At 41.9% G+C, this 11,217-nt stretch overlaps 2 protein-coding genes across 2 annotated transcripts; both read right to left on the reverse strand.

Annotated features, from left to right (window-relative positions):
• Positions 1–2,311: 2,311 nt before the first annotated feature.
• si:dkey-33c12.3 (uncharacterized protein LOC335380 homolog) lies at positions 2,312–5,679 on the reverse strand. Its single transcript, XM_031310101.2, has 3 exons — positions 4,509–5,679; positions 3,742–3,866; positions 2,312–3,500 (listed from the first exon to the last, which is right to left on the reverse strand). The coding sequence occupies exons 1-3, from the start codon at positions 5,514–5,516 to the stop codon at positions 3,440–3,442; spliced, it is 1,194 nt and encodes a 397-aa protein (XP_031165961.1). The 5' UTR covers positions 5,517–5,679; the 3' UTR covers positions 2,312–3,439.
• A 3,392-nt stretch (positions 5,680–9,071) lies between these two features.
• Positions 9,072–10,886, reverse strand: LOC116057575 (nanos homolog 1-like). The gene has a single exon (XM_031310102.2). The coding sequence runs from the start codon at positions 10,725–10,727 to the stop codon at positions 10,044–10,046; it is 684 nt and encodes a 227-aa protein (XP_031165962.1). The 5' UTR covers positions 10,728–10,886; the 3' UTR covers positions 9,072–10,043.
• Between the last annotated feature and the right edge of the window lie 331 nt (positions 10,887–11,217).

The following is an 11,217-nucleotide window of genomic DNA, read 5'->3' on the forward strand; positions in this document are numbered from 1 at the left end:
GACGTTGTCTAGCCTCTGCCTCTAACCATACTGTCTATGCCTCTACCGCCATCTGTAGGTAGCAGAAAATGTTTGTGCTTATATTACACTAACTGTCTATGATACCACATCCACTTGGTCTATGGTCATTAGGGATAAAAGTGAGTTCTCCTACACCGGTGTTAGTGTAATACAACGTCGAGTCAGTAAGCTAGCTATAGTGGCCATAGACAGTAAAACTAAGATAGTGGCTAGCTAGCTACAAAGCTAATTAGCTAGTTAGCTTAGCTAATTAGCTCAACAATTGTTCAGCAGCCAGGTACATTTATAAACAGTTATCCTGCCATGTGCATGTGAAGTGGTGGAAGAAGTACTCAAATCTTTTACATTAAGTAAAAGTACAAGTAATAGTATATAAGTATAAACATTCTTAAAGTACCAAAAGTATTCCTGCAGAAGCAGAATGGCCCATTTCATATTATACTGGATTATAATTACTGATGCACTCATGTGTAACGTTACATCACTTTAATGTTGCAGCTGGTAAAGGTGGGGCTAATTAGTTTACTGTTGGGTAGCTTGTGGACCAATACAGATTTACCTTATCTTTACCTATATACATTATAATTATTTTATTCATTATATGTTGTATTATTAATCTGAATCTGCAAAGTTACAAGTAACCAAAGCTATATAAATAAATGTAGTGGAGTAAAAATACAAGATTTACATCTGAAGTGTAGTGGAGTAAAAGTATAAAGTAGCATAAAATGGAAATACTCAAGTAAAGTTCAGATAACCTCAAAATTGTTACTCAAATGCAGTACTTGGGTAAATGTAAATCAAATGAAAATCCAATTGAAAGGAATTGGAATTACTTAAGTAAGTTTCTTAAAAAAACAGTTAATTTCAGTTATGAGAGTACTTCTAATTACTTTAAACTTGTGTTAAACATAAGTTAGTAAGTTAAATATGAGAGAATTTGATGTCCTCAACAGCAGAGACCAACTGACTTTTGAAAACACTTAATGTTTTGTATGCTGAGCTATTGTTTTCTCTTGTTCGCTCACAATATGCAGTAAAAATAAATGTGAAAACTGCATTTCTTGTGTGTTTCTTCAGGGTTCAGTGGGATGCCGGGTGTCAGCCTGGTGACTGATGATCCTGCTGAGACAACGCGCCAACTCATTACAGCTACAGTCAGGATGCCAGGAACATGGAATGATGGGAAATGGTGCAGTGCTGTTCATTGTGACATTGAGAACTGTAAGTAAGGAGACATTTTAGCAGGATGAAGAGACGTGTTTTGCCATTGTTAGGCCGGCCACACTGGCTGCCTGGCGTGAGCGTGGCGTTTCTGTTGCGTGTCAGCTGCGTGGCGGCTGCGTGGATTTTTCTATGTCTTTTCACACCAGAAACGTGTCTGATGCGGTGCTGCTGCTGCTGCTAGCCTTGTCTGTACACATGTATGTTTCCCATTGATAAAATGAAATACCATGTTAAACATAAATATATACTGATTTGATTACAGCAAAGACAACGTCGGCAGTACTGACGGCAAAATAGGCTATCTTGTTCTGTATTGACAGGTGCAATATTTGAAAATCGATAATTATTTATTATTGGTTTTTTTTAATTACATTTATATCTGCATTTATGTCAAAACCTAGAGACTTTCAAACATCAACATGTCATTTATTAATATGTATTTGTGTCAAAATGACGCGCCTGAGACGTGCGTGTCACGCAGGCAGTGTGCAAGCTCTAACCTGATAACATGGGAGCCGAAATATAAACGGACACGCCACGCAGCTGACACGGTCACGCCATGCAGGCAGTGTGAAGCCGGCTTTATATGTTTTTTCTCGAAACTCGGATAACTTCCAAATGAAGAATCACACATGGAAAATATTCACCATTCTCAGCAGTGTCAAATTCAGCCTGCCAAGTCGCTGATGGAATGTCCCTTTAGCTTTTCACTATTAACCATTACTATATCAGTTTCTATATATTCATTGCACCTTAGAGGTGCCTCATCTTTGAAATTGGATTTAGTTATAAAAGACATTCGTTAACATTTTGCAGTTGTTTGTAGATCATCACTGATGTGGTAAGAAGAGCCCCGTGATTGGAATCTGGGTCATTATGACTGAAATATTCACCTTGTTTGGATATGCATTAAGTCTCTAAAACTAGACAAGACATAGACAAATCATTTTGTTGTACATGAGAGCTACAGTGGAGACACAACATCAAAATGAGCTCTTCTCTTCAACCCGTTGTAATGTCCTAAACATCCTCAAAAGTGGCAAATGAAAACTGGAGATGTGAATTGATTTGCAGGTCAGTTATATGTTTATTCAGCTTGTTGCCGGCCGTTACAGGTACACCGAGCTTGATGGTGCAAACTTGGTATTAGTACATTCACAGATGTAAAGCACCATTTAGATCTAACATCAGCAGACAAACAACAAGGAGCTCCTGCACTTCTCTTTCAGTTTAATCGTTTTAGCTTTGAATGAACTCACAGAACAAAAAAACAAACAAATCTAATGCAGATAAGCTGTGAGACACACTGCATGGATATATACGGAGAAACCAGTAACATTTAGTCTTCCACAGCATTTACATGTCCAGATGCTTATGCAAGAAAAGACACAGCTTTATTAGAAATTAGAAATTTAAATAACCGGCCAAATAGAAAAGACCCAAACTCCCTCTGGTTTTTAAACCAACCAAACGTGTAGTATTTGTGTAAATGCCGAGGAAGAATAACTAAAAAAGACAACAATGAGTCTTTAATATAGTGAAAAGAATTCTTTTAAGGTTACTGTTTCACTGACTACTAGAGAGCCAGGGGTGCAGGACAATGCATGATCGATTGGTAGAGTTCCCGGTCAATAATGCTGCAGGTTTCTTGCATCAGTTCAAACACAGATAAAGTCCAAGCATCAAGAGATGAATGGGGTATTTGTATTTGTCCTCCTTCACAAACAATTGGTCAAATGTTTGCACAACGAGGGTTCACAAGAGTCAAATGGGAACTCTGCTGCTTGGACCTTAACGTGTGTGACAGAGAGGAACTCAGCCAAAACAATACTGCTGTCTGACTTAGCTATGCAACTAATGCAGTGCAGCCACTCTGCGTTTTTACACTTTGCCATCTTCTTGATGTGTGGTGTCAGAACGTGTGTAGAAGAAGGGGGACTTCTAGTGGACCTCTTGTTTTTCACAAGGGCGCATCTGTCTTGAGAAGGATGAGCTTTGGATTGCGATTTGGGAGGAGTAATGGAGTATTTGGGGGGGGAGGGGGGAGGGGGGGGGGGGGGAGATAACAGAGGAGGTAACGTCAAAGAAATGACAGAGGGAGGGAGGGAGGGAGAGAGGTGATGTTCAAGGCAGGGCAGGAAAGAAGGGAATGAAGTATCCAGGTTGATGCCAGGCTGGTGGCATTTAGGTTTTAGTTAAGAATGGCAAGGGAAGGGTAAGCCAGACGGATCTCTTCTCCCTCCAGGAGTTTCCTGCAAAGACAAAGAAAACCGATTATGCTTGAGCTTGCTGTGCATTTTTTTTGGCGCTTATTTACGGAAAAAGTGTGATACATTAATTGAATATGTGAAACTGTTATTTCTGTCAGGTGAGATTAAAAAAACAAGGTCTTTTTTAAATGCATTGCCCCAGAGAAACTCATATAGTCATACATGTTTGTTTAAGATAAACTAAATGTCCAATATTAGTGGAGAGACAAAAGCCAGATCTCACCTGTACGCAGCTATTTCAATGTCCAGCGCCATCTTCACATTGAGAAGGTCTTGGTAATCTCTCAGGTAGCGCGCCATCTCCTGCTTGGCATCGGTGATATCCCGCTCCAGCTCACTTATCCTCATCTGTGAATGCAAATAAACAGTCATTCATTATCAAATATCGCAGTTAGTGATGCTAGACACGAGGATGTGTACAACCTTTGATACATATTTTATTTTAGTTTTGGTTTTGCTTAAAGAGATTTGCTTCCAAATAATTGGAAACGGTTGGAAAGTAGTAAAATAGCATGTAACATTTAAATCCCTGATGTCTTTTTAGAGTGTGTAGCTACGTTGTGCTCTCTCACTTCATTCAGACAGTAACCTTGCAGATTGTTACCTATGCTGTGAGTCTGCCATCATTTCCTGCTGAGCACTAAATTGTGGGGAGGGTGTAGCTGCTGCAGTGAATATATTTACATCTTGTCGCAAAAAGAAGCTTCTTCCTGCTGTTTCTCTACTTCATGAGTGCTGTCTTTGATTCTGGCGTCTACTAATATTATTCTCTCTTATCTCTGTGACTCTTTACATGCCATATGTCATCTTTCTGTCTTTTCCTGCCCCTTTTCCCTGTGGGTGAAGAAGATTGCTTCTATCAGAGAGCACCTCTCATGTCATATTCGAGCACAAATGGGCAGATAACCAGACCAGGTACCACATACTGGTTCACGTTCCCCTACTGGGTGAATATTAGTGCGGATCAGGATCCAAATATCCCTCATTCACCTGGTACTTTGCCACCTCTTTGTCCTGCGTCTCCTCCAGATCCTCCAGCTGCTTGTTCAGGGAGTCGATGACGTTCCGGAGAGATTCGATCTCAGAGGAGCGGGACTGAAGCAGTCTCCGGTACTCCATGGTCTCCTCCCGGATGGCGTGCACGGCCTCGTTGTTTTTGCTGGCCATCTCCGCCACACTTGCAAACTTGCTCTTGTACCAGTCTTCGGCGGTTTGCATGTTCTTGTTTGCCAGCCGCTCGTACTGTGCCCTGATGTCCCGCAGGGCAGTGGAGAGGTCAGGACGGGACACCTCCACGTCCACGCTGATGTTGGCCACCTGCAGCTGGGCCTGCAGCTCCGCTTGCTCCTCTGCAAAGACTTTCTTTAGGAACACCATCTCATCACAGAGAGAGACCACGGTGGCCTCGGCGTCACAGTTGGAGAGCACGGCCCTGTTGGCCTTCTCCCTGGCCCTCTGCAGAGCCTCCTCAGAATCTATGCGCCGCCCCACCTCCTCCTCAAAGCGTTCCTTCATCCGCTCATACACATCATGCAGGTAGTCTCTCTCCGCCTCCATCCGCATCTTCTCGCCGTTCTCCGAGTCAATCATGGCCCTCAGACTCCGCGACTGCCCCTCATAGAGCGTCTGCAGACGGGACGGCTCGCTCTGCCGCCTCCTCAGCGCCTCCAGTTCGGCCAGCAGGGCTCGGTTCTGCAGCTCCAGGTGCCTCACCTTCTCGATGTAGGTGGCGAAGCGGTCGTTCAGGTCCACCAGCTGCTCCTTCTCCTGGGAGCGCACGCCCAGCAGCTCTGTGTTGAGGGAGCTGGCATGAGCCAGGTCCATCCGCTCAGACCGGTCTGGCAGGGAAGAGGAGGCCAGCCTCTGGATCCTCTTCCCAGACGGACGAGCTCGAGGAGAAGAGTAGAGGGAGGAAGACATCGAGGATTTGGTAGTGGTTTGGGAGCCTCTGTAGCTGTCCCAAGGGCGGCGGTAGGAGAAGAAGGTATCATAGCTCATGATGAATTTTTTGTTGTGGATTTTTTTTTTTTTGTTTAAGAAAAAGAATGTGGGATTTTTTTAGTTTCAGAAGGTTTTTTTTATGTCCCCCTTGTTCTGCACACCATCGGTGATGATGAGTGGGCGTTTTGCACTGCACCAGCTCAGTGATGCTGCAGATCCCTGGCTTTTATAGAGTGAGGCTGCCCCCCCCCCCTCCCCTCCACCACAGAGAAACATCAGTGCTGTCAGCATCCACCAGGCCAATAGCAGACTGCTGCAGTGAGAAGAGAGGAGGTTGGTTTTCAGACTCACTCTCAGCCTCAGCAGGCCGGGTTGACGTGGTAGAGCAGGTTTTCTTTTAATCTGCCCTAAAGATAGCCTAACCCAATCAATTCCTCTCATTACTATGCATTTCTGGAGGCACATCATACTCAACTTTATTCCCTCAATGCATTCTCAGACGCATCTCACAAGCAATGAACACATCCACATTAAAACTGGGGCAAACCTTGTGAAAATGACTTGAAACAAAGTCTTTTCCACAACCCATTTAGAGAAAGCAAATACATAGTGCTTAAAGGGCCATATACTTAAACAGGCAGACACTTAAGGGTTTATGTTATAGAAAAACAATAAATCAATTACCACACAGATTGCTTGGTACTTAAATAGATTGATAAGTGCCCACTGCTTTATCTGAATAATATGAATGATGATATGGATGAATAATCCCACATTAGCCAACATGCACAGATGTCAAGAATCTTTCCTGCTAATTAAACATTAAACAGATGGCTGGTGCTTTGTTTTGTTGCTTTATACTTTACAGATATTTAAAAAAAAAACTAATATTTTCTTCTTATGCACTTTTCTTTTTCATCATCTCCTCTCTTCCATTGCTTCCTGTATTGCTATGAATGTCCTTTATAAGATAGATACTCCTTCGCCATGCTCTATATACTGCTGTTGTTGCCAGAGTATCTTTAGATGTATCTGTCTGATCTATTTAGATTACAAGTTGATGAGTCACTGATGTCCTATCTGTATGTGCTGACACAGAGAAACACTCCTCCTGCTTAATACCCATGATGACTCAGAGGGTGCCTTTAAATCACCCTTAGTAGCCTATTTCTTTGAAAAAAGAGGCTACAAGCTGATGTTCTTATACAGGAATCGATTAAGATCTCTGCACAAGGACACGTTTTTGGTGGCAGACATTTTCACACTGATGACAGTTGTCTCTTTTAAAGCAAACCGTAAAGGGAGAATAATTAAGATTTCTAGCACAAAATTACCATAATTTATCAGCAGTGTTGATTTAGTAGCATTATCTTTTCATTATATACGTCGTGATTATTTTATTATCCTCATTAACTTTGAGAATGACTGCACAGGAAATACGTCAAAATTACCACCCTTATAAACTCAAGAAAGCCTTAAAACGTTTTGGGGAATAAAGCCCCATGCTTTATTTGATTTGATAGAAGAGGAGTCTTGGGAAGAAAACCTTGGCATCCTCTGAAGTTCTACTACACAGCTGCCAGCAAGCCTAAAAAGCAAATAATAAAGCAGTGTTATTATGCCAGTAGGTGACACCATTTAGCCAGGCGATATCCTCCATCAGTTTTTGTTCCCAAACTGAAATCTTACTACCTGCCAAAGTAAAGGGATATGATCCAATTAGTTAGATTATTGCAAACATTGTGACATTATTGTGTCAGTTACTTCCAAAGGCTTTTGTAGAGGGAGGTGCTCTAAATTCCATTTATGTTGTTGCAGTTCTTGCTAAAACAGGTCAACATTTAAAGGGACAGTTCACCCAAAAAGACTTAAAAAGATTAAACTGATTCTCTCCACCTTAGCCGTAGTTCATTAATGTATCTATTTTGTAGTTGATTTGTACATTTGAACATGTATACAGGGCGTCCAGCTCCAGCCCCTGGTTAGTGGTAGCTGGAGGAGCTTCAGTGTGGCTGCTTGATTATTCAAGCTGTACTGTTTCTTACTCAACTGCAGATAAGCCTAATGGCATTTGATCTGTAGTGCTCACAGCACCAAAAAAATAGTCTGCTGTGGAAAAAAAAGCCTATTGTTACATCCGAAGGCTTTTATAACTTGAATGTAACTTGTAGGATTCAAAGGCAGCTTAGCTTAAAGGTACGTGCAGTCAGGGTTACAGAACAGTGTTGCCTGTCAGTAGATCTATGACGTCATGGCCTGATACGCACTGCAGGACTAATTATGGGTTAAAACATCATTTAACATGAGTACTGGGCTTCCATAGAAACGCTCACCTCATTTCTGGCACATTTTACTGTGTATTGTTAGCTGTCGTAGAGGGAGATAAGGTCTATTTAAACTGTTGCAGTTCTTAGTAGCTGCCAATAGAGGTCAATGAAATGCATCGATTGCTTAACATTTAAAAGGGACAGCTCAATCAAACACAATCAAATCGTTCCCCCCCTCTTTTAGCAGGAGTGTTTTGGTGCATCTTCCTGAGTATTTTAGCTATCAGCTGTAGTTCATTCAAATAGTGAGTGAACAAGATTGTTCGTGCCCACAGCACCAAAGAAGATGGCTCTCAAAAACACTTAGCGGCAGTGCCTTATTCCAAATATGACATGGTTACTCACAGGAATCCACACATCTCATTTGGAAAAGTTTCATCTAGAACTATTGTTACAAATTTAACAAAATACGCCCACCAGCTGTTTTTCTCTGCACAGAAAAAAAAAATCTCTCCCCAATAAGGCCTGTGAATATATATAACATTTAAAATATATAAAGGAAAAATGTTTACTGTGTTTCTTGGTGGCCTATCTCTCAGTACTAAAATTTTATTTTTGATAACTGAGATAATGTTGCATGTAAACATGATTTAAAAAGAACTACATTACAAACTCATCAACACGCAAACATGCCTGGACTTTAGGGTACAAGGAGCTGTTTTTAATTTCTGGCATTGAAGGGTTTTCACAAGTTGTCAGTCCCAGATATGTGAGGTTACCCACATTATACGTTTCTAATCAGAGCTGACTTTAAAAGAACTTCCTGATTTTCTCTCACATGGCTAAAACCAATCCATCATAAATTATAAAAAGCATGGTCTTGGCTCAGTTCTCATTCATTTACACACTCCTTCACTATAGATCCATTTTATTAAATAGCCCAGTGCTTACATGCAAGTCCAGTGGAGATCTTTTAACCCTTGTGTTGTCTTCCCGTTTTTGCTCTTTCCAACATTTTAAATTGTTAAATTTTTCTTCTACACATTTTCAGCTCTTATTTCTACGTCCCATATTTTCTGATATGAAACAAAAACTGAAAACGGGTCAATTTGACCTGCAGTCAACACATTGTCATTTAAGGTTTTGAACACTAGGTGGCGTATTTGCATCACATGTCAGTGTGACTATTTCACATAGCTGTCTTCAGATGAAAAACAGTTGTGAAAATGCTTATTCAGTAATGTATGACAAAATAATCTTAACCCAAAAAAACATATTCAGTCATGTTATCGCTGCTGATAGGTGAGTGATTGATGGTATATTAAAATCAGTTGCAGTCCCATAGTCAAAGAAAAATGCAAATTCCAAGTTTATTCAGAGTCATTTACAGTGAATATATTTCCCAATGATACATAAGGTAGAAATAAGTACATAAAACATTTCTATTGACAGATAAAGACTTTGGAATGTCAGGCTTTTTTCATTGCTAAAATTGTTCACCCCTTTAATACATTTACAAGAATTGCAGGAATATATTTCCACGTGAAAAAAAAATCAATTCAGCATACGTATTTTTGAACAGTAAACTGAAATGATATAGCTTGGAGCTTCTTGGAGAACATGTAGGTGAACTGCGTGCCAGATCTACCTTCCACTGTTTTACATTCAGTTGAAATCTGCAAAATACTAGATCCACATAAAATCACATGAAGAATATAAGACATCCAACATATAAACAATACAGAAATTACCTTTAGGCTAGGTTTGAATGCAAAAGTGTATTCCTTTGGTACAAAACATTTCTCTCAGAAAATAACTGTGCTCGATATAAAGAAGAACATATCTTGCATGGCCTGTCAGACTTCTTACCTCCAGGGCCAATGAACTATGGGACTAAACATTCATCTCATATCAGGAGTGCTGCATATTCATTTATGTTGACATCTCAAAAAAATCCAGAGCAGCCCCGCTGACATGCACAGGGCTCTTTGCACTGGCACTGTGCTTCTTGAAACACAGCAACTTCTGATGACAGTATGAAGGTGGTCATTCACAGGTCGATCTGTACAGTACTTTGGTTCATTATTTATCACCAAGTCCTTAAGAGTGCTGGGGAGGGGTGTAAACTATGTGCCCATAGAGTTACAGGATGACGAAAAACATTACAAGTGAAGCAGACATACAAAAAAAAATCTATAAAATCTTTTTTTTTTTTCTTTTTAAATCTTTCTCTCCAGACTTGTCTTGTGCATGAAATGGGGCAAACATGACTGCCATGCAATTTACAGTGCAACTCCAACTTCATTCATTTCCTCGCTTAGAAGATTTTCAGCCTTTTGCCAATCGGTCTGCCTCCCTTTGCCACTCTCTGGCTCGGCTGGTCTCTGGAAAGCGGGCAGTACTTGATGGTGTGCGCATTGTCGCCGTTAGCACTGCAGAGGGGACAGGTGTATGCCCGGAGGATTGGGCACAGGACTCTGCCGTCCGCTGTCTTCAGGATATGGGTGCCGTAAACTTCCTCCGGGGCGCCGTTATTCCGACAGAAGACGCACACCTTCGGTTCCGGCTTGCCCCTCTGAGTCTGTTTGCGCCTGCTGTCCATGGAGAGCAGGTCGAGGCCGGCGAAGCTGCCCCTGTAGGGGGGTGAATCTCTGTCTCCCAGCGGCGAATCACCAGCAAGGTGTTCGTACGGCCTGAGGAGAGAGAGGCGCTCCTTGAGATCGTAGATGGAGATCGGCGGGGAGCCCGGGGCTGCGCAGCAGCAGTCCAAGTGTCCGTCGCTGTCCCGGCCGTGCCCAATTACGCAGGAGCAAACCGGGGAATCGTCCTCCAAGCCCAGGGTCGCTTTAAGGGACTCGGTTATAGAGTTGGGGCTGCAGGACGGGCTGTTGATTTTATTTTTGGCGACAAGTGTCGACAGGCCGAGGTAGTCGTTCCAAAAATTGAAGGTGTTATCATAGGGAGACCGCGCGTCCAGGTAACCGCTGTCTAGAAAATCCATGCTGTCGGAGCTGCAGAGTTTAATGTCCACAGTGGTGAATAGGCGTTTCGGATGGCGTCAGCATGGATAGTGTGTTGAGGTGATCTACTCTCTTCTCTCGCTGGGTCTAGAATGCAGAGCAGTCAACATGTAGGCGCTGATAAATCCCCCAGAATAAAAAAAGGGAGGCGTGGTTTGGTTCAAGTTGATTATCTCTCTGGCCCCATAGGAGGGTCTACACAGCAGAGCAGGGAGTTACTGAGCTGAGCAAAATCAGTTTCCCTCCCAGGATGTGACTGTTATCACAGAAAGAGTGTCTCTTTGTGTTGCAAGATAACTATTTATCCTGTTGGTTGAGAGAAACTGGCATTTTTTCTTCTTCTCAGAAGCATTTATTAGGTTGTTGTGTTCTTCTTGTTGATTTTTAAGAGAGAACTAAAAAAAAAAAACAATTTTGCCTTGACACCCGTGGTGTTGGGTGGTTTTCTACCGATACATTTAACCCATAACT

The sequence above is a fragment of the Sander lucioperca genome, chromosome 18, assembly GCF_008315115.2.
Source record: "Sander lucioperca isolate FBNREF2018 chromosome 18, SLUC_FBN_1.2, whole genome shotgun sequence".
NCBI lineage: Eukaryota > Metazoa > Chordata > Actinopteri > Perciformes > Percidae > Sander > Sander lucioperca.